This window comes from Podarcis muralis, chromosome 10 (assembly GCF_964188315.1).
Source record: "Podarcis muralis chromosome 10, rPodMur119.hap1.1, whole genome shotgun sequence".
NCBI classification, from domain to species: Eukaryota; Metazoa; Chordata; class Lepidosauria; order Squamata; family Lacertidae; genus Podarcis; species Podarcis muralis.
Genome location: NC_135664.1, coordinates 45,925,130 through 45,949,616, shown reverse-complemented (window position 1 = coordinate 45,949,616; position 24,487 = coordinate 45,925,130). Strand labels below are relative to the sequence as shown.

The window sequence follows — 24,487 nt, the reverse complement described above, 5'->3', positions numbered from 1 at the left end:
GCAGGAAGGGGCTTTCACGGCCTGCCTGCCTCCTCCCCTTTGCCCCCTCCTTCCTCCTAAAGGCGCCCAGGCAATTGTTAGTGCGAGAGCCGAAACAGAGGGGAGAGGTCACAATTTCGCGTCGCACGACGCGGCTCCCCCTTTGCCGCAAAGCATCCTGGGAGCTGTAGTTTTTTTTACTAGAAGTGTCCTCGAGCTCCCCCTTTAAAAAACAAAACTTTGCGGTGGAGTGAAAGAGGCTGAGTTCCCTACTATTTTGTTGCTTGGAGCGGCGGGTCAGACGTGTGTAACGGGTTTGGATACGATTATATGGTTCTGTTTTGTTTTTAGTACGACTGCTACCTATTTTCTTGAAGAATTCCTGTGCCTTTAAGAACTACCTTTAAGAAACTGTTTTATGAGAAAAAATTACAACGTTTGAAGTTTTTTAGTTTAGAAAAAGGTGGGGGGGGGGAAAGAATTTGTTCTGAAAATCCTCTGGTCTAGTAGACCCCCCCCCCCCAAGTGTCCCTATTTTCCAGGGACCTTCCTGATTTAGAGAAGCCATTCTGATTTCTGATTTGATTCTGGAATGTCCCACTTTCCCTTAGGATGTCCCTATTTTCATTGGAGAAATGTTGGAGGGTTTCGAGTTATCCAACCTCTGAGCCACCTGAAGGCAATCCTGTATAGAGAAGGTTTTTTTTTTAATGTTTTATTATGTTTTATACATTTGGAAGCTGCCCAGAATGGCTGGGGCAACCCAGTGAGACATGTAAAAGTAAAATTATCATTATGGAATGGGACGTCCCAATTTTCATCGGAGAAATGTTGGAGGGTATAGTTTAGACTTTTACAAAACGACACTATTGCTTCAGTGTGTTGTGAACTAGGCCCAATCTGAGCTATACACTTAAAGCCGTATCATATCACTTTAAACAGTCAGGGTGTTGCAGGGTTTCCCCCAGTCAATAAAGACAGACATGGATTCTCCGAGGAAGGTCAGAATTTATTTGGTCCACCTGTGGAGAGAAGACAGAGCAGAGGCTAACATTTGCACTTCCTGAGTCAATTGCTTACCTAAAAGAATCCAGGGAAATCTCATTTATGAAGGGTGCTGATACAGATATGTACCACATATGCAGCCCACCAGTTTTAACAGGGCTTTCTATTTCATTCGTCATAGTTTATTGCCTTATTAAAATAATTTATTGGTTGCCTTTCAATCACTCAAGATACCCTAGAGTGAGACATAAATAAAACTAAGCAGAGTAAACTCAACAGCCCCCAAAACTGGGGGGGAACCGATCATCAGCAAGAAAAAGTATTGCTTGTTGATTTTCCTTCTGATTTGGGGGACAACTTGATCAACAACATCCCCAGTTATTATGTTGACTAGCTTCACACGTTCTTGTTTTTCGTGAATTTACCTCTTTTTCCTCTCTCAATTTCAGTGTTGACTAACTCTGTGGTCAACTCTGTAAAGGAGAGGATAAAATTTTTTCTCATTAAAATTGATAAATATATGTTTAATTTGACACCTTCCTCATCAGTTGCTGGACTGGTTAAACATTTATTCCCTAATCATTTTTAAGTATCCTTTGTTTTATACTCACTCCTAAAATTGGTTGTCTTTACTTATTGGGACGCTATCAAGTTTGACTTCTATTTATATACTCTGATTTTTTATCTATCATCATCTATCTATCTATCACTGCAAGTAATCACCTTTTACAGGTGACTTAGTTATTATATTACTCTGATAATTATTCATACACATTTATAGATGGATAAAGTAGTTTACAGTACAGTCCTATACATGTCTACCCAAGTAAGCAGGTCTAGAACTGTAGCCTTAGTCTGGTACTATCTGTTGATAAATTGCCTGGAATATTCTTTACTGAAATGCCAGTTTTTGGTTGGACAAGCACCTACTCCCTTGCATGAGTAGTGCAAAGGCATGTATAGGAGTTGGACAAAGAGAGAGGGAAGACTGTGCTATGCACAGCTAGAAAGGAGGAAAGGATCAAAAGAAGAAAAAGACAATGGATAGAGTGGCTAATACCTCAAAGGCCCAGTCCCTATGGTTGATGGTCCTGAAAGCTGCTGAAAGGTCTTGCGAAACCTACTCTCTCCATCTCCATCCCCTACCATGGCATGAAAGGTGGAATTAATTGTTATATCCTCTAAATTTGACTCAAACTAATTCCACAGCCTTGGGCATTGGGAATAGCATATTAGCATATTGCTTATCTATAACTAATAGCCAATGGGGCTATTTTGCTGTATTTTGTCATAATAAAAAACTGCACTGTTTTTGCCTCTCAATTACCTAGTACCCTGTATAATCAAGTGAATCTGAACAACAGATTAACAGAATAATAATTAGGGAGAGAAATAAGAGGGAAATGCACAGGTAGATTAAGCATTTAACTGTATATTTGCAAATATAATAATAATAAATAACAATAATAATAATAACATTTTGTTGGTTTATTTCCTTCGCTCATTTATTATTACAGTGGTACCTTGGGTTACATACACTTCAGGTTACAGATGCTTCAGGTTACAGACTCCGCTAACCCAGAAATAGTACCTCGGGTTAAGAACTTTGCTTCAGAATGAGAACAGAAATCGTGCTCCAGTGGCGCGGTGGCAGCTGGAGGCCTCATTAGCTAAAGTGGTGCTTCAGGTTAAGAACAGTTTCAAGTTAAGAACGGACCTCCGGAATGAATTAAGTACTTAACCCAAGTACCACTGTAAACATCCTTGCTCAGATGTTTACCATCATAGATTGCAATGCAGTTATAACCATATCTACTCAGAAGGAAGCCATATGGAATTCAATGGGGTTTATTCTCAGGTAAATGAGATTAGGATTGCAGCCTAAATCTCTGCTAGGAAGGCTGGTGTTATGTGTGTGGTGTCGATGAAGCAGTGGACTGTAGGACCTGGAGGGATCCCAAGGAAGCATTTTGCCTTGCTGGTGAGACTGAGCTGGAGAGACCTGGAAATGAAAGTAAAAAAGACCAAGAGGCACATGGAGGGAGCTGTATCGGCAGCAGCTCTAGGAACAGAATGCTGCCTTCTGTAATTAAATAGCAATTACTAGTATTATTACTAACCGTAATAATGCTCTAATAATATCTCTAGTAATATCATAGCATTTATCAAGGCGGGGTGTAGGGGGAAATCCCCAAGCAGAGGAGGTGAGTTGGTTATTTTGTTGTTTTTCTGCGAAGGAAGGAAGCTAGGAAGGAGGAGGGTGGCTGGGTTGGGGGTATGAAGATGGGCCAAAATACCCCTGAAGCAATATTGCTCAGTTTTGCAGATGAGTAACGGAAATATTTCTCACTGCATATGTTGCTTAATCCCAACCAGAATTAAATAGGACGCGAAAGTCACACTACTGCCGTCTCTCCGGGTCGAATTCTTAAAAGATAAATGTCTTCTTCCTCCCTGTGCTCCTTCTTTTGAGGTTGGGAAGTTTTTTTGGGAGGAACTAGCGGGAGCTCGGAACTGAATGGCGATCCCAGAAACCTTTTGACTTCTCTCACGGTTTCATTTCGGCTCTGCGGTTCTAGAATTTTTATTTTATTTTATTGCTTTCTTGCTCAAAAGCACTGACTAGACACAGTCACAGTGAAGAGAAGCTTTGCAGAAAGGCTGATCTTGGACGAGGGGGGAGTTGAGTAAAAAAAAAAAAAAGGTTTGGCTATTGCCTCGTCTGGCATTTTATAATCTATGGCTTGTAAAAGTTACGTTGCTTAGCAGAACGGAAATGTTTCATTTAAAATCATTTTTGGGCGGGTTTTTTTTAGTCTGGAACCACCCGTGACAGTTTGTTGTGAGCTTAGCAGCACCAAGTTGTGTGTCGTGGCTTCCGAAGGCAGAAGGCAGGCGGCTCCTTCCTTGTCTCTTTCCGCGTTCGAGGCACAGCTAACGCCGGTTACTTTTGCTAACCGAGGCCGGGGATTTGGAGGCCTTGGATTGGTGGGAATGGGGTCAATTCTAGAGGAATTAAACCAGAAAAATGTGCATGTGTGTTTTAGGGCTGTTAATGGGGGTTGGGGGGGGTAATGAAAAGGAGGGCCGTATTTGAAGGAGGAGAGCAATAGAGGCAAATCAACAAGACGGAAGATGCCGCCAATGCGCATAAACAGGGTACAATCCACATCGAAAAGGCTTACTAATGTCTGTTATACGCCTGTTGCATTATAGTATGATAGCTAACCAAAATATGTTGAAAACTGGGAGAATGAACACTAGGGGAATGGGAAACGTGTTGAAACCGTTCCTGAAAAAGAGAATCTGTTCCCTCCCTCCCTCCTTTTCCCTTCATATTGCAGAGGTCCTTACGGTGCATGTAAATATTTGGGAGACAGAAGCGCTAGGGAGATGTGTGCTGTAAAAGTAATCTTACATTTGGGTTTGCTACCCTGTTAATGTGCGATATTGAGGGCTGCAACTAAGCCTCACAGCTTTCTTTATGCAAAGCAAAACACCACAATTTGCATGAATGCAACGAACCTGTTGTGAGTCTGCCAAGCCATTTGTACATTTTCTCGGTAGAGTCTCCTTATCGCTTAATCGGTGAAACGTTCCAAACATATGGGATTATAAAAGCTTTGTATTACTAACTCCCAAGGTTCAGGGTTGGAGGGGAGTCTAGAAAACATGAGATTTGAAACCATGATAATAAATGTGTCCCTTTTCATTTGTTTCATTTCTCATTTTAAGCTTTTAGTGCATGTTATAGCAGTATTAAGCTTTTACTCTGCAGTATACCAACTCTGAGCAGTTTGTAGATCCAGTCTAAAATACAAAAACAATCCAAAGTTTAAACAGTAAAAACAATGAAAACCAACAATAATAATACAGAACTGGAAATAAAAGAAATCTAAAGAACAGTATACACAGCAGCAAAAAACCAAAAAACCAATTTAAAACCAGCTAGAGGAATAATTAGGTGGATCTTAAAACCCCATAAAATGACTATCCATTGTACATAGGAACATAGGAAGCTGTCTTACACTGAGTTAGACCATTGGCAAAATCATTCTGCACCATCTAGTTTAAACTGTAGGCATGTCATGAGTAGCTATTGGCTAGTGCCTGTAACATATTAAAAGTGAAACATTTGTTTCCTGCTCCCTATTATGTTACCCCATTTGAGAACTTAAAAAAACCCTAAGAAGCAAAATACCACCAGGTGCGCTACTCCAGCAGAAGTACTCAAGATGATTTTAAATATTTGTGCAAAAAATAAAAACCAACCTCAGACTTCTTCCCATCCCTCACAGCAGTGTTGTGTTGCTTTTTCCCCCTTTCTAAAAATTAAGGCAGTCTAAAGGGATTGACAGACAAATAACAATATAACCAACCAATATTAATACCATGGTTACAAAATATATTTTATAGTTAAACAATCCCATGATGTTTTAAAGTCTGCTTAAATTTAACAATAAATTGTTACTCCTTTGAGAAGGACCTTTACAAAAATGCATTTCCAGACAAGGACATCAACATATTTAGATGACAGTTCTGTGGTGCATATGTGGGCAACGTTATATGTAAGATGCATTAACTTTTGTATCACCTGCCATATAAGAATCCCAAATACAGTTTTTTTTATTTGGAAATTTATGTAGAGTTATGACTTCTGATAGGATTATGTATTTGCTGGCTGATTTTATTAATAAATAATAGTAAACTTATGAATAATCTCTTACATTATCACAAAAACAGCTTTAAAAAGTTTTGAAAACAGTATTAACCTTTCACAAACACGAGTAGTACAAAATGAACAGAGACCTTTTCACCCAGCTGGAAAAGCTTATTGAAATAACAAAATCTTCAATTGTTTCTGGAGTGTACAGATAGTAGATTCCTGTTGTATCTAAACTTGAATGCTGTTCTACAAAACAGGGGTAACCACATTGACAGCCCTGCTCCAAGTCACTTTGGAACACGTTTCTGCTATTTTGGGCACTTGAAGGAGAAACACTCTTGCAGAACACAGAGACCCACTGTGTGTATAAGGGATAAAGTGGTCACTTAAGCAACCTAGTCCTAAGTTGTATGTGTTAGTACCGAAGCCTTGAATTTGGCCCAGTAGTAGATTGGCGGCCCATGCAAATCCTGCAAACAAAGTGCTATATGCTGCTAGTGGTTTATCTCCACAAGCAACCTACCGTAGACACTGCATTGTACATTAGCTGCAGCCTCAGGGCCAGCTTCAAGGGTAGCCCGCACATAGAGTGCATTGCACTAATCCAACCTTGAAGTACCAATGCATGGACAGTCGAGGTTAGGCTCTCATCATAGACACCTGCATCTCTAGGGATAGAGATATATCTAGAAGCACTCCACACTTTGCAGCTGCTCTTTCAGGGAGTGTTTGGCCCCATCCTGGATCGGGACACATTCTCACTGAACCTAGGAACCCAACCCCACCCTCTACACACACTGTCTTGCCTGGATTCACATTCAGTTTATTAGCCCTCATCCAGCCCACCACTTCTTCCAGACACTGGTCCATGGCCTGCTCAGCCATTTCCAATTCAGATATTATGGATAAAAAGTTTTGGGTATCATAAGAGTACTGATGACTCTTCATCTTCTAATGGCTGCTCCCAGTGGCTTCATATATATGTTAAATAGCATTGGAGACACTATAATGCCCTGCAGCAGCCCATAACTCAAGAGCCAGGGGGGCTGAGAATCACATATTCAGTGTTAACTTCTGGAAGTATCCCTGGAGATAAGCCCAAAGTCACTGCAGAACAGTGCACCAATACCCATCTCCCATAAATGGTCCAAGAGGATATCATGGCCGATGATACTGAAACCTGTAATCAGGAGTTTAAGCAGGAGCAGCAGGGTCACATTCCTCCTGTCCCTCCCCTATCAGAGTGACCATGGCCGATTGTGTCCCGAACCCAGATCCGAACTCAGTTTGGAATGCATCTAAACAGTTTCCTCCTAGAATGCCTGTGACTGCACTGTCGCAATTCTCATGAGTACCTTGCGACTGGGATGTATTTGTAGGCACCACTTCCTCACTGCACCCTGGACCCACCCAGTCACGCCCACCCTGCGGCTAGCTTTAATCAGTTTTGAAAGACAATGGTCAAGACAGCACTGGAGGCATAGTCACAAATAACTTGTCAAAGTCCTCAGGCTGCCAGAACTGATCCCACAAAGTAAAGCTTGATGGAGCATTACAAACTTCACTCAGAGCTTAGTCTTAATTTGTGTTGTACGTTATGGGATGTGCTGAATCTCACTTGGACTTTCCCCCCTGTGTTGAACTTTCTCCTTTTTGCGATGACATTTTGGTTTCAGCAGATAAAAATACCCGGTTTCCAGCAATTTGGAATACTAATTCTGCTGCAGATTCAGCGCATCTTGTGTTGCACCTGACCAACTGAAAAATACTTTTAAGTTTGCCTAGCACAGCTAAAGATAGCTGAGAGCAAATTTTCCTGTTTTGTATTTTTAATATGAAATGTCAGAACAGCGCACTGAATCATGACATAATTTTTGTGCTCTGAATTTTTCTCCTAAACTGAGTTGGTTGCTTGGTTTCATCTTCATCTTTCATGTTCCTAGTTGTACCACCATAAATAATTCACAGCCTTCATTTTGGTTTGCATCTTCAAAATTGGAAAAACCTAGTGTAGCTAGATGGGTCTTAGAATCTGTGTTGCCATGAATTGTGTAGAGTAACATCTCTATGCATAAGATGGTAGTTTCTATGGTATCCTGGAAATCAAAGCTTGCCTTTCAAGTTTGCTTTCTAAAAAGTGGGAACTTGGGGATGTATGAAAATGGAATGTTGAAAAGGTAATGCATACATCTATTTGGAAGAAAATGTGTCAACAGAAAGCAGGATTTTGTTCCTTTGTACAGACTCCAGTCCATTGATGTTCATTGAGGCTGGAATGGTAGCAGATCAGCTGAGGCCATTTTGGGGCAGTGTGGATCAAGCAAACTTTATCCTTGCTTTAAAAGGGGGGGAGTGGCTACTGTAATATGCACTTACATGTAGTTATGTTTAATAACAGTATTTGCACTCTTCTATTGGTCCCTAGGCCCATTTGAGGGTGGGAACTGTTCTCTATACAGTGGTACCTCGGGTTAAGCACTTAATTTGTTCCGGAGGTCCGTTCTTAACCTGAAACTGTTCTTAACCTGAAGCACCACTTTAGCTAATGGGGCCTCCCACTGCTGCTGCGCCACCAGAGCACGATTTCTGTTCTTATCATGAAGTAAAGTTCTTAACCTGAAGCACTATTTCTGGGTTAGCAGAGTGTGTAACCTGAAGCGTATGTGACCTGAAGCATATGTAACCCGAGGTACCACTGTACATTTCTAAATGGGTTTAACATTTGAAGCAGCAGCTGTGAGAGACCATTCCTCAGTGTTGGAATGCATGCTTTATCAGCAGAGATGAGCAACTTGTGGACCTCCAAATGTTGTTGGACTTCTAGCTCTCATCAACCACACCCAGTGCTCAGGAAACATTGGAGGATTCATACAACATCTGGACAACCACAGGTTTCCCATCCCTTCTTTACTTGCACAGTCCCAGGTACCTCTAGTTAAAACTATCCTATGTTATTGTTAAAGTTGTATCGTGGGGTACGCTCAAACTCTAAAGGTTTAATATATGCTTTTCCCCCACTGCAGTGACTGTAATGGAGAGACAAAAACGTAAAGAAGAGATAGAGAAGGGACTACAGTTCATCCAGTAAGTGAACAAGTTAAGAGACTGTGTTATTTCTATTCTCATTAATTGTGAAATCGAGCAATCCTTACTTTAATATATTTATTTTTTAATCTATATAATTTATTTTCCCTTCAAATGAAGACCAAAACAGCTCACACAATAAAGCATAACTTTCATAAATAGCAGCAGAAACAATTTAAGAAAAACTTATAAGAAATCAAACCACAATTCTTGTACAGCTTCCAAAATTGTGGCACCACTATAACATAAGTAACACTTGTTGCATGGAAACGTATACTTGGCCTTGAGTTGAGTGTACTGTGTTTTTTACCTTTGTAAGGGAGAATTGTGAAATACAGTGGTACCTTGGAACGCGAATGTAATCCATTCCAGAAGACCGTTTGACTTCTGAAACGTTCAAGTTCTGAGGTGTGGCTTCCGATTGGCCGACAGCTAGGTTTTTGCACAGTTGAAGTCGTGTCGGACATTTGTGTTCTGAGGAACGTTTGAAAACCGGGGCACTTCCGGGTTTTTGGCATTCAGGAGCTGAAACGAGCAGTTCGAGTTCCAAGGTACCACTGTAACAGAAGTTTGCAGTCTTAACTTTCTAGAGTAAGGCTGCAGATTGGAAGGCTCCTACTTTAATAAGACTATTCTAGAGTAAATGGATTGTCATGCCAACTGTCTATGGTTATAGGGTTAAGACTTGCACTCCAGTCGATAGTCACTTCTGGTTCATACAACTGTACAATAGTACAATTATAAGTGATAGAGGAGCCAAATTCCCTTCAAATCTGTGGTGCACACCCAGCTTTTTCACATACGTAGCAGCCCATGGAAACTAGATACACTTGGGAACCTAGGCAAAACCTTTTCCATTTGTATATTGAAGAATGTTGATTCATTCTATTGAAGGAAAATACTTGACAGACATAATTTATTGAACTGGACACTATGCCTGTGATGTGGAAAACAAGTAGTGTTATCATTTCCTAGACAGAGAAACCAAACTGTGTGTTTGGGTTGTTATCTGGCTGTGGAGAAAGTATTGCCTCCATGAGGCCACCTAGCAATGCAGGGGACATTTTATCAACACAGGAAACATTGGACTTTTGGATGGCAATAGGCCAATTGCCACCCAAGCAAGTTGAAACAATTTATTTGTTTCCCTCTATTTAAGTTCCCATCTATGATAGTTCAGGAATGATGTTGTGCTGGCTAATACCATAGTTGGTAGTACGTTACCCAGAGGGCTTTGTTTTCCTGTGTTAGTCACTTTCACTGCCTTGAAAGTCAAAAGAAATATAAACTGATACCGAAGCACAGCCAATTTTTTGATTATCTTGTCTTTAAGCCTGCTTTCTTGCCCAAAGAATCGTGTGTGTGTGGTGTGTGTGTGTTACACGTGCACGCGTACACACACACACACACACACATATATATATATACACACACACACACACATATATATATACAGTGGTGCCTCGCAAGACGAAATTAATTCGTTCCGCGAGTTTTGTTGTCTTGTGATTTTTTCGTCTTGCGAAGCACGGTATCGGGAAAGTTTTGGAAAAGCTTCAAAAATCACCAAAGTCTTTAAAAACCTCAAAAAAGGCTACCACACCGCGTTCTATGAGTTGCTCCTCGAAGTCAAGTCGCAACTGTATTAACGGTGTTAAGAAAAAGGAAACAAACTTGCAAGACGTTTCCGTCTTGCGAAGCAAGCCCATAGGGAAAATCGTCTTGCGAAGCAGCTCAAAAAACAAAAAACCCTTTCGTTTAGCGAGTTTTTTGTCTTGCGAGGCATTCGTCTTGCGAGCTACCACTGTACACATACTCAAGCAAATAATGTGGATTTTTGTGCAAAAGGTTTTGTGCGTGTGTGTGTATATATAAACATGAGCAAAGTGTTCTTCAGCAACAGGTAAATTTGTGTGCAACGGCTGAAGCCAAAGCGATAATGCAGTACACATAGTTTAAAGTACAGGCCATGAAAAACTTAAGTGCATTCTGCAAACTCATCTCTGAAAAGTGCGCATGCCAATGCCCACAGGTAAAAAAGAAGAGGTTCCCTATTTCCACTTATATTATTCATTTATACTGCTTCACATATTAGAGTGATGTATATATATGTATATTTCTGTACTTCAGAAGCCCTTTGTCTTTGTTTAGGTCCACGTTACCCCTAAGCCAAGAAGATTATGAGGTAATTTTAAGAGTTTCTTTTTAAAAAAAAGAAGTACCAAATGACATTTTAATATACAATGTTATCTTGATGAATTAGTCCTTGTGACTGGGGTGGTGACGGCAGGGAGGGAAAGGGAAGTACAGTGGTGCCCCGCAAGACGAACGCCTCGCAAGACGGAAAACCCGCTAGACGAAAGGGTTTTCCGTTTTGGAGGCGCTTCGCAAAACGAATTTCCCTATGGGCTTCCTTCGCAAGACGAAAGCCCATAGGGAAATCTCCGGGACAGCGGGGAAAAAGCGCAGCGCGTCTTCCCCACTGTCCTCGGACCTCCTCCCGCCGCCAGGCTTCGGAGCAGCCTTCCGAAGCCTGGCGGGGGGGGGGGGGCGGAGAGGTTTTTTAAAAACCCCGGGACAGCGGGGGACTTCTCCGCTGTCCGGGGCAATTTTAAAATGCTGCCGGGCGGCAGCGCTGCCGCCCAGCAGCATTTAAAAAAACCCGGGACAGCGGGTTTAAAATCGCCCCGGGCAGCGCGATTCTCCGCTGTCCCGGAGGGCTTTTGAAGGCAGGCGGGGGGAGCAAAGACTTTCACCCCCCGCCTGCCTTCAGAAGAGGTCCTGGACCTCTTCTGAAGGCGGGCGGGGGGCGAAAGTCTTTGCTCCCCCCTGCCTGCCTTCCCGGGAGAGCGGAGAAACGCAGCGTGTTTCTCCGCTGTCCCAGGAGGGCTTTTGAAGGCAGGCGGGGGGGAGCAAAGACTTTCGCCCCCCGCCTGCCTTCAGAAGAGGTCCTGGACCTCTTCTGAAGGCAGGCGGGGGGCGAAAGTCTTTGTCCCCCCTGCCTGCCTGTCCCGGAGGGCTTTTAAATCGCCCCGGACAGCGGAGAAGTCCTCCGCTGTCCCGGGGTTTTTTAAAATGCTGGGGGTGGGAAGAAAATCCCTTGTCCCCCCCCCCCCCAGCCTTCAGAAGAGGTCGGGGGACAGACTGTCCCCGGACCTGGTCTGAAGTCGGTTTCCATAGGAACGCATTAATTAATTTCCATAGGAACGCATTAATTTTAAAATGCCGCCTGCCAGCATTTTAAGATCGCCCCGGACAGCGGAGAAGCCCTCCGCTGTCCCGGGGTTTTTTAAAATGCTGGGGGTGGGAAGAAAATCCCTTGTCCCCCCCCCCCCCCAGCCTTCAGAAGAGGTCGGGGGACAGACTGTTCCCGGACCTGGTCTGAAGTCGGTTTCCATAGGAACGCATTAATTGATTTTCAATGCATTCCTATGGGAAACCGTGCTTCGCAAGACGAAAAACTCGCAAGAAGAAAAAACTAGCGGAACGAATTAATTTCGTCTTGCGAGGCACCACTGTAGTTGCTTCTTGCTGCTGGGTGGGCATAGTTGCTTAGAGAACAGGGATAGGGAAGCTTTTTCAGCCCGAGGTCCATCCAAGGTCCATATTTCCTTCTGGGCAAGTTTTTGAGGGCCACATGCTAGTGATGGATGCGGCTAGGATTCAGGAGATGCCATTCTAAATCGCATTGGGATTATCAGCTGGGTTTGTGTGGGTGATTTTTATACTTCTAATATTATATCCTCCTGCTACTGAGATCTCCAATTGGTTCAGTTCTCAAAATATGAGTATGTAAAAAACTATCAACATCGTGGGCATTTACTTTCCAATAATATTTTTGTTGTTTGACTAAATTACTTAAATACGTTGACTTCAGTGGGTCTGAGTACAGCTTAGCTTTGATACTCAAATTTGCTTTAATTGAACAAGCATGCTATGCATACTTGCCTGAGATATATATTTATTTTAAAAATGGGAAAACTTGAATTTACTCAAGCCCACTTACTTACTCAGTTGTTGCCTCTGGCAGGGCATCTGCCCTAAAACCTTTGACATATGTCCCCTCTCTAACCATAGCTATGAGTCTAGGGAACTCTTTTGCTCTAAAAATGTACTGTGACTGGTCTAGGTCCTATTTTTCTGGTCAAGTCCTGTCCACACTGTGTTGTGACATTGGAACACTGCATAGCAGACAGTAATATTGTGAAGCACAATATCATTGAGATTAGATGAAGAAAAAGCAGGTGAGTGCTGCGTTCACACATCATGCTAAGCCATAAACCATGGCTTAATGTGCATGAGTGAATCTTGTCCATTGTACTCTTCCCCACTCCTCCAGACACATTCACCGTACCATGCCATGATGAAGCTTTCCAACCAAGGAACACTGTTTCTCTCAGCAGACAAGCTATTTCTCATAAACCTGTCCACAGGGAATTGTGACTTTCTAGGATTATTCGAATTATGTGCCTCCTTTATATTCTGAGAGAACGTATATAGTGATTTTGATGCCTTTTTGGCACTGTAGCAAGGACACTACGGGATGGCATAGTGTTTTTTCTTCGTTTCTTATTCCTACAGGCTTTTTTGCAAAAGCTGGTGAGAAACTTATTTGCAGAGGGCAATGATTTGTTCAGAGAGAAGGATTTCAAGCTAGCGCTGGTTCAGTATGTCGAAGGGCTGAATGTGGCCGAATATGCAGCTTCAGATGAGGTGGCCATTCCGGTGGATCTCTTATGCAAGCTGCATGTCAATCGGGCTGCCTGCTACTTTGCCATGGTGAGTAGTCTTGGGGCTAGCTTGTGCACGTGTGTGCTTTATTTGATCTCTCCATCATTTGATGACTTGCGCATAAGCAGGTTTAAACTGCATTAAAGTAATATTGGTTAAAAAAAATATCAATATATGTCATGGCTCACTTGCCTTTATTTGATGTTGCAGTCATCAGGTGATGATCATACTTGTGCTATTCATTCCATTGCCTTTAGGGGGTGAGGGCAGGGATCTGACTACAGGCACTATACACCAAGGGGAAGAATTATCCATTGTTGTGGGTATTAACCTGACACACTGTTCTTTTGCTCCCCCTTTCTTTTCTGTACAAGCAGAACTTAAGAGAAATGAGTTAGGTTGGACAGATCTTGCATGGAAGGAGAGGTGTAGGATCCGTTTATATCAAGCTTCTTATGGTTATGATAGTCTCGTTTTCCAAAAGGGCCTGCATGAGAAAGCTCTGGAAGACAGTGAGAAGGCTCTGGGATTCAACAAGGAGAACATCCGTGCGCTATTCCGGAAAGCCCGCTGCTTGAATGAGCTAGGGAGGCACAAGGAAGCATATGAATGTAACAGCCGCTGCTTGCTCTCCCTCCCGCATGTAAGTAGTGGCTTGCACATTTACAGTCATTGACTTTTTAATGGAAAGTGCATAAATGTGTTAAAATAAATTACAATCAAACTCGAGATTTCCATTCCCCTCTTCTATCATTGGCTCTCTCATCTTTTGTTTTGATCCAAAGAGCAATAAAAAGGAATCTACAAATCTTCCAAGCATTGAGCAAACTAATAAATAGAGCATGCAGTTTACAGCACAAATATGAAAGCCTATTATTGTCTTTAGCACTTAGATTTGCAAATATATTTTTATTTATGACAGCTTCTGGGGGAAAGCCCCTGCTCTCTCTTACTGCAAGTGCTGCTTCTCTCTCCCCCCCCCCCCCAGCTTCCCTGCCATTATTGTGGCAAATTGGTTTATTGATCCTCGCCAATTGACTTATTGGCCCTCAATTAGCTATGCATGGCCGCCCGGCACACTTCCCTGCGAGACTCTGGTCCGTCTCCAGCAGCTCTTCATTCACGCCAGTAGCAGAGATAAACACAGCGGTGAAACTGTCACGTCCTTTCACTTAGCCCCCGGCTTCCAGACAAACCACACACAGAGTCCAGGTTTGTCCTTTTCAGCTCTTTATTCCGACATTCCCCCAGGAATCTCCTGGGCTCCTTTTTCCGCCATTACCGGCTACGTCTTTCTCCCTCAACGACCAGAGGAGAAGAGAACAGAAACTCCTCCCAGACTCCTCCCAGCTTCTACAGCTGACGTCTGAATGTTGAGGCATCCTGGGAACTTCTTAACCAGTTAAGTTCCAAACTTCACAATTATGTCCCCTCTTGCAGAGACACTGTCCCTTGTTCTGCTCATATCTCACCTCTAGATATTTTGGTCTGGATTGGAGAGGCGGCACAAGAGAGAGCTTGGGAGCAGGGAACAATAGGCATTTAGAGGATTCATGCAATTTCACTTACGAAATTTACACAATTACACTTATATGATGGGCCTGGAACGTAACCCCACATAAGGGGGGGGGGGCTATATTTGCAAAGAATTGAGTGAAACACTTTGTACACCTACAAATGTGCTCATTGTCTTCTCCTTGAAGGATGAAAGTGTAGCACAACTTGGCCAGGAGCTTGCACAGAAACTGGGATTAAGGGTCCGGAAAGCCTATAAGAGGCCTCAGGTATAGTATTCATGTCCCACGTTTATTTCAGTTGGCATATATAGGGTTATGTGATTGCATCCTCCCAACAATCCTTTGGGATACATTTGACTGAGAGTGACTTGCCTAAAGCTAGCTAGTGAGCATCAAGGTGGTTGTGCAGGGATGTGAACTTGGGGTTCCAGCATCCAAATCCAGCACTCTAGCCCAAGGCTGCACAGCATGTGATTCAGCTCACCAACAATGTGTGGTAACCTCTGAAGTGCTTGGTAGCCTCCCATGTTTATGCAGTCCTCAAAAGAGAAAACAGAAATAGGAAGTGTTGAGTTCTGGTGAACCGCCATTCATGGCCAGTGCTCAGAATTGGGCTTGGTGCAGTTGAGCAGGCCTAGTTTGGGGATCCTGTGTGGCCCTCCTGATGTTTACTGGACTCCATCTTTCATCACTCCCAGACTTCGTGGCCAAAGGTCAGAGATTATGGGAGTTGTTGTCCACCAGCATCTGAAAGGCCTCCATGGTTTTTTGGGGGGGAGTACTAATTGGTGTGTACAGTTGTGTGTAAATGTGTGTATAATGTGTGTGCTTATGGCAAACCAGAAGGTTGGAATGGTGAGTACAGTGGTACCTCGATTTTCGAACGTAATCAGTTCCAGAAGACCGTTCAACTTCCGAAACGTTCAAAAACCGAAGCATTTACTTCCGGAAAACTATACAGAAGCTGCGTGGCACATTTGACTTCCGAAAAGCGTTCAGAAACAGTTACTTCTGGGTTTTTGGCGTTCAAAAACTGAAACGTTCTACTTCCAAGACGTTCGAAAAACCGAGGTACCACTGTATTCTATTTTAAGAGCACCTGCCACTATTATAAATGGTATTTAATTAGAAATGACATTTAATTCAGCTAGCCAGCTCAGAACAGAATCATACTGTCTGGCTATTTATGAAGACCTTAGAGAACGTGACTACCTACCTCCTCTCCTGTCAAAACTTAGCACTATTAGTTTCACCCAGGATATAATCCAAAATAAGACTATCCACTTGCAAATGATGCGATATTCCAAACACAGTACTGTAGTCAGTTCTTGTTGGGAACAGCATGTAACCTGCAAGTAGATTGTCCCATTTGACTATTATATAAGCATGCCTTGTACTGAATGTATAAAACTGGGAAGTGAGGTTTAGCTGCAATTTCTGGTCTGTGTACAGGGTGCATGTACAGTGCAATACATATATCTATCTATATGTATACACACAGTCAGTGCCGTCTTGTATGTTTACCTGCTCCTTAATATGGAAGTGACTTTGTGTCAGAATCCTGTAGATTACCACTGTTCTCTCTTCCTTGCAGCAGGAATTGGAAACGTTTTCTCTACTTAGTAATGGCCTGTCTTCTGCCTTACCAAATCAGGTAGCCTTTATTGATAAAATAGTGCAAGTGAGACCTGAAACAACATTTTGCAGTGTCAAGTGCTGCTGTTCAGCATGCCAGCCAGCCAGGACCTCTTCGTGAAACTTCATTTCATTCCCTGTCCCCATTTCCCGCTTAAAGCGTTTTATTGTTCTTCAAACCCTGGGATTCCACCAAGTATGCCGGTACCTCCCTCATGTTTCTCAGTGATCCTGCTTGGCTAGAGTACTATTGGCACTCACTGCCTAAGTCCAGTGTTGCAAGAAATGATGCCTCCTAGAAATGTTTAATTTTAAGTGCAGTTGATTGCATTCCAGAATTTTAGCAGAATCTGAAAAACTGTAGAGAGTGCTGACTGGCTAGCTAATGGCCCTTGTGACAGTCATGAAGTCAGTCAGTTGTGTAGAGCACTGATTGTCGGTCCAACTAGTCACATAACTCACATGGCCTGAGCAGTATTTCAAGGTGTTTTTTTTTAAAAAATAAACCCAACGGGAAAGGGATCCAAAGAAAATTTAACCAGATGAACATATGCCCAAGTTTTTTGTGCTTTTAATAGTTGAAAGCTTGCCTGAAGTCTGGAGGGAAGGGTGAAAGAGAGGAAATTGCTAGTTTCTGGTGTAGCTGGTGCTAGTTTCAAAGACCAGTATGTGTGTCAGTAAAGTGAATAAACACTTTGCATGAGGAAAAAACTGCAAACTCCTGTAGTTAGGTACATCACTGTGTGCCCTGAAATAACTCTTTGTGAAAGTTGGAGAAAATATTTGAATGCTGAGAGTAGCAACTCCCCCCACCCTGCCAGAGGGATGACAATAGTATATTCTTTCTCTTTGCAGACTGTTTCTAATGGATTGGGCTCTGTGGATGACATTGAAACAGGTGATTGGTTTTATGTTCCTTTGGCTCATAGCAATTTTTGTCTCTTTGGTTTGCCACTAAGGACTATAACTTGAGTGACAGAAAATGTTCTGGTAGAGGGGAGGGCGGAAGTAAGTTCTTTCTCTTGCAACTTCCCTCCCTGAGCCAGCTTTGGGAACGTTGCACTGGGTTTGCAGCTGTTCCCCTGAACTGTGTGGATCGACAGAAAAACCAATGTATGCTGAAGCTCCCAGCACGTGTAAATGAAATCCACTGCAGGAGATACCCTTTTCCCATGATACACAGGGCTGAAGAAACTTTTAGAAATATGACTTTAGATTGTACTCTGACAGATACTGAAAGACATATTTTGAAGATGGGAGACACAGTATAGTACAGGCTTTGAGTGCAGAAGGTCTGTGGTTCAATTCCTGGTATTTCTGTCTGTCTGTTTATGTAAGGATCACATAGTGGGTGATGAGGGGCGGGGAGAGACCTCTGCCTGAGACCCTGGACAGCCACTGCCCCCCAGAGTGTACAATATTGGGCTAGTTGGACAAACGTCCTGGGCTGGCATACAGTAGCTTCCTATAGTTCAGAGAGCAAGGGTCTCTGAGCTTCAATTTCTGCTACTGGATTGGGATCTGTGTGTGTGCTCCCATCTGGATGTGATCAAGTTATTTGCCTTGCAGACAGCTCTCTCGGTCTCCAGTGCGTCACCCCTCCCAATGTCTCTGTGAGTGAGGACCCTGCCTTTCCATCAACTGACTTGGATACGAAAGGCACACCAACTTCACTGCCTGCCGCCACCCTGCTCCCTTCTGCTGATGCTGCATCCATGCCAGGGTCTGAGGGTGCTGATGACTTCACTGAAGGAGGAGTTCTTGGGCATGAACTGGACTCCATTCTGGATTCTATTGCAGATGGGTCACAATACCCTCTGGTAAGAGTGGATTTCCTAGGTCTACCTATCCATCTACGTCTCTGCTTTCAGTCACTCCTTTCTGACTTTCCCTCACTCTTCTCCTCATGCACTGGAGAGTTCTGTGTCTTTCTCCCTCCTCCTTTTGGTTTCTCTTCCCTGCCCACAAACTCCTCCCTTTGGTTTCTAAGTATCTGACGAGATCTGAGCCAACGTGAGACCTGAGTATATTATACATTTCCATGTGGCATTGTTTATCACCTTGGGAACAGAAAGGGTGTGTGCACATCTAAAACTCCCAACTGTCTAGCTGTGGTTAAGCAATTGGAAGCAGAGTTCTGGTCTCCCTGTCCACACACGTTGGCCTTTGGGAGTCCGAATTGTTCTCTACTAGTCTTACATGCAATTAAGTGATACAGTGGCATTGATGTTGATAGTGGCTGAAGTTGTCCAGGGTTTCCTCCCCAACATCCGTTTCAAATCATGGCTAAGAGAAAACTCTGATATCAGGAATGGGGAAGTCCATAGCTTAATGGCAGAGCATGTGTTGTGTACAGTATGCAGGAAATCCAGGGTTCAATCCCTGACACCTCAACCTGAAAGAAGTATTAGGAAAGTATTAGGCATGTACTAGGAAAGACCAACTGTCCGTGTTAGACAGCAACTGTGCTAATCAGAGTAGATGGTTCTTTCCTAGATATACCAATGCTCTGGGTCAACATTGAGCACATTCTCCTTCCCTGAAGCTCCCTGAAGCTTCTTTCTGGTACCCTACTGGATCTGTTCACCTGTTGCATTCTTCCTCCCCGCTCCCCCAATCCAGTTAATGCCACTTATGCCTCTGACCACCTGGTTAATCTTGATGCCTGTCTAATGCTGAACTGCAGTGGGGGAGGCAGGAGTTGCACCCCAAAAGAGAGGATGGTCTGTGTGAATAAAAGTGTTGGTGCTGACCTTTAAAGCCCTAAATGGCCTCGATCCAGTATAGCTGAAGGAGCGTCTCCACCCCCATCGTTCTACCCGGACACTGAGGTCCAGCGCCGAGGGCCTTCTGGCGGTTCCCTCACTGTGAGAAGCCAAGTTACAGGGAACCAGGCAGAGGGCCTCCTCGGTAGTGGCACCCACCCTGTGGAAAACCCTCCCACCAGATGTCAAAGAGAACAACTACTACCAGACTTTTAGAAGACATCTAAAGGCAGCCCTGTTTAGGGAAGCTTTTAATGTTTAATGGATTACTGTACAATATTTTAATATTTTGTTGGAAGCCGCCCAGAGTGGCGGGTTATAAATAAACTATTATTATTATTACCCAGATACTGGTTGATAATGCATCTGCGTTGGAGAAAGTAACTGTAAACTAGTCTTCAATTCTGTCTGTCATAGTGCCCTGTGCTACCTACCTTGTGTATCTGGTGTATTTCATCTCTTCCCCTCTAACTGTATCATGTTTTATCTCTCTTGCTGAAGTCCCTGGTCCAAGGTGCCATCCCTGCCAACCTGTCTAGTGAGATGCCCCAGCTGATCCCTGTGTTTCCAGGTGGCACTCCTCTGCTCCCTCCCGTGGTGACTGCCAGCATTCCAGTCTCCACACCGCTCCCTCCTGCTTCCTTTGGCCTTGTGATGGATGCCACTAAGCAGCTCTCCTCCTCATCTGTCCTGGATGCCTTTGAATCGCCTGTGGGTGGCAGTGGCAGCTCCCCTTTGGACTCACTGGATTCGCTGGACTTGCTCCCATACACAGAGTCCCGCCTTGATGTGTTGGATGCATTTGGAACCAATAGGGGATCACTAGATGCGCTGGATTCCTTTACTGTTGGTAGGTGTGGGGCCTATTAGAGTCACATTATCTTGTGAGAAAGGAAGAGCAATGCTACATCAAAACTCCGTATAATTTTTAGGCATATCTCTGTGAAGCATCAACTGCCCTAGGCTTATGTTACATGCTCCTCCACTGCCATCTAACTCTCTCCTACTCATATCAGTTATTGGCCAATGTCCCAGCCTTGTATTGTCACTTTTAAATTGCAAAAGTTTCTTTTTTCTAACTAGGCTGGGTATAATAAATAAGCAAATGGATAAATGTGTTGGTTTGTATAGTGCCCATCATGTGGTTCGCACCAAACAGCAGCAGTATTAGTTCATTGCTGCATTATAGATTAAGGGAAACTTAAAGAATTACTTGACTGAATAACAAGATTAACATGTAAGAGGATGAAGGAGCAGGAGGTATGTTTCTGTATGATCCAAAGCAAATTTGAAGAAAAGAGTCTTTTTCTAGCCAGTGATATCTAAACCACTAGAAAACAATTTTCCTCTTGGTGAGAACTGCCTCTTTGGAGTAATTTGAAACTAACACTGGAGAGAGAACCCCCTGGGATATTTTCCTGTGCAGACCTCATGGTAATGACCTGGGTGGCAGGGCTGTGCAAGAGCATTACTATGATTTTCTTTCTTAAATCTAGGGTTTTTTTTTAATTATTGAAACTATCTGCCTCAAGTGCTAAAAGAATGTGGAACTTGGTTTCTGTTGCCTCTTGGGAACTTAAGAAAAGAGAAGGTTGTTGAATGTGGTAGTGCTCGGTTAGTTGGCAATCATGCTTGTAACACTGGCCAGCTGCCTTCATTTCTCCTGTGATTTTTCTCTCCTTGTTCAGAGGAAACCAGCACACAAGAACCACGGCAGCCTGCTGGTACCCAGAAACCACCACCCTTGGTGAGTAGTAGTTGTTCTCTTTTTCTCTGGATTGGGAGATAGAATAATCTGTGGGCCAAGAGCTGAAAATGGACCCTTTACCATCATGTAAGGTGGCAAAACTTCATTAGGATTTTTTGAAAGGTGTATATCTTGGTTGCATTTTCATGTGATAGACCGTTCTGACAGGTTGCTTGAGCTCTTTATTCTGTCATTAAGATGGCTGATGCCACCTTTTCTAATTTAAGATATAATGTCAACAAAGTATGTGATTTAAAATGTTAAAACAGTGTTGGAAAGCTAATGAAATCTGTTACAAAAAACTAATTTCACTATTTTTCACAATTACCATGATACAGCTATGTATAAGAAAAAAAGTTATTCCCCCCTCCTGAGCTATATATGACACTTTAGCTGAACCACATAGGCAACTAAAGTGTATTGGACGATTGTAGGATACTCTTTGACCTTTCCAATAAGCTTTCAAATAAGAAGGAAATAGCTTTTCAGGTGCACCTTCAGTGTAACAGTCAGTAATATAATTGATACCCAGATGTCATCCAGTCTATTCCACTAATGGCACAATAGGGCAACACTTTGACAGTTCTTCTTTGCAGCGCTGCCTAGAATTCATGGGAACGCTCAATATTGTATTTTGGATTGACCACGAAAGTCAGAGTAATTCTCCTTGCATGTAGCGTAGAGTCATCAATGAGAAGGGCTTTAGTCTGCGCGCTTTGGCTTGTTCTTTCTGAAATGCAGGTTGACCTGAAGAACTTCAGGAGAGGGGTTCAATTACTTTTCTTTGCAATTCCCCCCCCCCCACTCTCTCTCCAGGCAAACCACAGTGGACCAAGTCACCCAACGGTACCCAAAGTGGTAGAGTTGCTGATGTGTCAGCCAGAGTCAGTGATGCCCAACACAGCTCTGCTTGTGAAGAATCCGCTGGCGTCCACTCACATCTTCAAACAAGCCTGTCGCATCTGCTATCCCAAAACAGGTTATTTGCTTGTGGTGACTTGGACGAATTGCTATAGGAAAAACTGGGCTCTTGTTAACCTTGTCTCCCCTTTTGTAGGACCCAAGGCTGGCGATTATACCTATCGAGAAGGTCTGGAACACAAGTGCAAGCGGGATATACTGCTGGGCCGGCGCTGCAACTCGGAAGATAAAACCTGGAAGAGAATCCGACCACGGCCAACCAAGACAAACTTTGTGGGATCTTATTATCTGTGCAAAGGTGAATTGAAGGGAAAGGGTGCATGGGGGGACGGGGACAGGACTGCTTCATACAGAAGGAGGGTTCTGTGAAATATGGCGTGGGGAGAGAGAGGCTGCTTTCTGTAGCCATGACCTGTTTCCTACTGACCGACCCTCTCCTTCATGAATGTGTACAGACTTTAATTATTATAGGGATTTCTACCTTTGCCTTCAATTGATTCCCCAGCATGGCGGCTTACAAAATTTTCAAAGTTCAGTAATAAAACAAGAAAGATATATAAAAGATATACAAAAGCACACCCAAAGCAGCAAGATTTAAAAGGGCAGCGTAAAAACACAATTGCCATCAGCCAAGAAAAAATGATTAAATTAACATACTAAGAAAATCAAATTGTCTGACTTAACGGCAAAATGGGCAGGTGTCAGGCAGGTTTCTTTGGGGAGGTTAAGTTAATCATTAGTAAAGATGGCAGGGGCTTGAGTTATTATGATGACTAATTGCAACCTTCTCCAATGTGGTACTCTCCAGATGTTGTTGTTGTTCTACTGCAACTCCCATGAGCCACACCCAGCATGGCCAATGGTTCAGGGTGATGTGAGTTGTAGTCCCAACAGCATCCAGAGGGTACCAGGTTGGGGAAGGCTGGGCTACACCAAGATGTGACATTTTGAACTCATTGGTCTATTTTTAACTGTTTGTGATCTTGGGGCTGAGTGGGAGGGGAGAGAAGGAAACAGAAGAAGGGGTAGCAAGAGAGCTTGGTTCTGATTCCAGCCTCCATTCCTTGTGTGGTGGTGTGGTGTCTGTTGCTTTGTAGATATGCTTAACAAGCAGGACTGTAAGTACGGGGATAACTGCACCTTCGCGTACCACCAGGAGGAGATCGACGTGTGGACAGAGGAGCGGAAGGGGACTCTCAATCGTGACCTCCTCTTTGACCCGCTGGGCGGAGTCAAGCGGGGCAGCCTGACTATTGCCAGGATCTTGAAGGAACACCAGGGCATATTCACCTTTCTCTGTGAGGTATGGAGTAGAAGGCAGGCAAGATGTCCTTCCACTGCATCTTTCTCCTTGTCTAGTTACATAACTGGGCCATTGAGCCTTTCACCCAGAATACTGTCCAGTGCTGACATTTATCAGTTTTGGTTTTGCATAAAAACACCAAAATTCTGCTTACCCTTTCTCTCTCACACTCCATTCTGGGTTGCAGCTCTGTTTTAAAGTGACGGAAAATGGCGCCTCTCTGGAATTTACTGCCTAGTTGCTATGTGGCTAGCCTTGAGCTGGCCTCCAGAAACCCCCAGTACTGCTGAGAAACATGAATTGGAAACATCACTGTGTGGTTGTGGCTTGATTACAATAAGCATCCTGTTCTCTCGCTAAATAACTTAGCAGAAAGCCACTGTGTTCTAGTCAATGGAGCGTTAGGCTGGGTCCTGGAAGATCGGGACTTGTTGAGTGGGCAAGTTGCAACCTCCTAGCCTTAATTCCTCGTCTATAATAATAATTACCTATAATCACAAGTTGCCAGGAGCATGATAAAGGAACACAAGAAGCTGTCTTGCCCTGAATCAGACCATTGGACCACCTTGCCCAGTCTTGTCGATACTGAATGTCAGGGGCTCTCCAGGGTTCCATTTGGGAACCATTCAGATTTCAGCCCTTGTTAGGCAAATATTACAGTGCACTGGAAGTGCTTTAGAAATGATTGTTTAAATCAATTTCTAGGGACTTAAGAGTCTGAAACCCTTTTCTAATGGTGTGCTTGCAGATCTGCTTTGATAGCAAACCCCGGATAATCAGCAAAGGGACCAAGGACTCGCCAGCAGTGTGCTCCAACCTAGCTGCGAAACATAGCTTTTATGATAACAAGTAAGTGGGCTGGGCTTCGTCATAGGAAGTTGCCTTGGACTAAGTCAAACCTTTAACTAGCTCGGTATTGACTCTACACAGACTGACAGACTGCTCTCCAGGGTTTCACACTAGAGTGTCTCTACCTGGAGATGCTGGGGATGCAAAGCAGTTGCTCAACAGTGAGCTGTGGCTGATGGTCTCGCTAGTAATGCCCTCTGAGAATACTCCTGGTCTATCCTATATTATTATGATAAGGATCATTAAATCCATATTAATGCATTACCTTTAGCAGCATGGAAAACA

The 24,487-nt window shown here is 43.4% G+C and overlaps 1 protein-coding gene across 5 annotated transcripts in view; it reads left to right on the top strand.

Annotated features, from left to right (window-relative positions):
* The first annotated feature begins 250 nt into the window (after nucleotides 1-250).
* ZC3H7B (zinc finger CCCH-type containing 7B) overlaps nucleotides 251-24,487 on the top strand; it is a 48,872-nt gene continuing 24,635 nt past the window's right edge. Inside the window, exons 1-15 of one of the 5 annotated variants that reach the window (XM_028747324.2) lie at nucleotides 251-282; nucleotides 8,674-8,734; nucleotides 10,886-10,919; nucleotides 13,316-13,513; nucleotides 13,950-14,108; nucleotides 15,169-15,249; nucleotides 16,577-16,636; nucleotides 17,473-17,515; nucleotides 18,187-18,437; nucleotides 19,884-20,232; nucleotides 21,071-21,129; nucleotides 21,946-22,108; nucleotides 22,187-22,348; nucleotides 23,148-23,353; nucleotides 24,102-24,202. In XM_028747324.2, the coding sequence (XP_028603157.2) occupies nucleotides 8,682-8,734; nucleotides 10,886-10,919; nucleotides 13,316-13,513; nucleotides 13,950-14,108; nucleotides 15,169-15,249; nucleotides 16,577-16,636; nucleotides 17,473-17,515; nucleotides 18,187-18,437; nucleotides 19,884-20,232; nucleotides 21,071-21,129; nucleotides 21,946-22,108; nucleotides 22,187-22,348; nucleotides 23,148-23,353; nucleotides 24,102-24,202 (1,919 nt within the window). In that variant the 5' untranslated portion in view covers nucleotides 251-282; nucleotides 8,674-8,681. Of the gene's footprint in view, nucleotides 283-2,977; nucleotides 3,189-4,123; nucleotides 4,144-8,673; nucleotides 8,735-10,885; nucleotides 10,920-13,315; nucleotides 13,514-13,949; nucleotides 14,109-15,168; nucleotides 15,250-16,576; nucleotides 16,637-17,472; nucleotides 17,516-18,186; nucleotides 18,438-19,883; nucleotides 20,233-21,070; nucleotides 21,130-21,945; nucleotides 22,109-22,186; nucleotides 22,349-23,147; nucleotides 23,354-24,101; nucleotides 24,203-24,487 lie in introns of those variants that run through there. The other 4 variants (XM_028747326.2, XM_028747323.2, XM_028747325.2 and 1 more) reach the window with 4 other exon arrangements.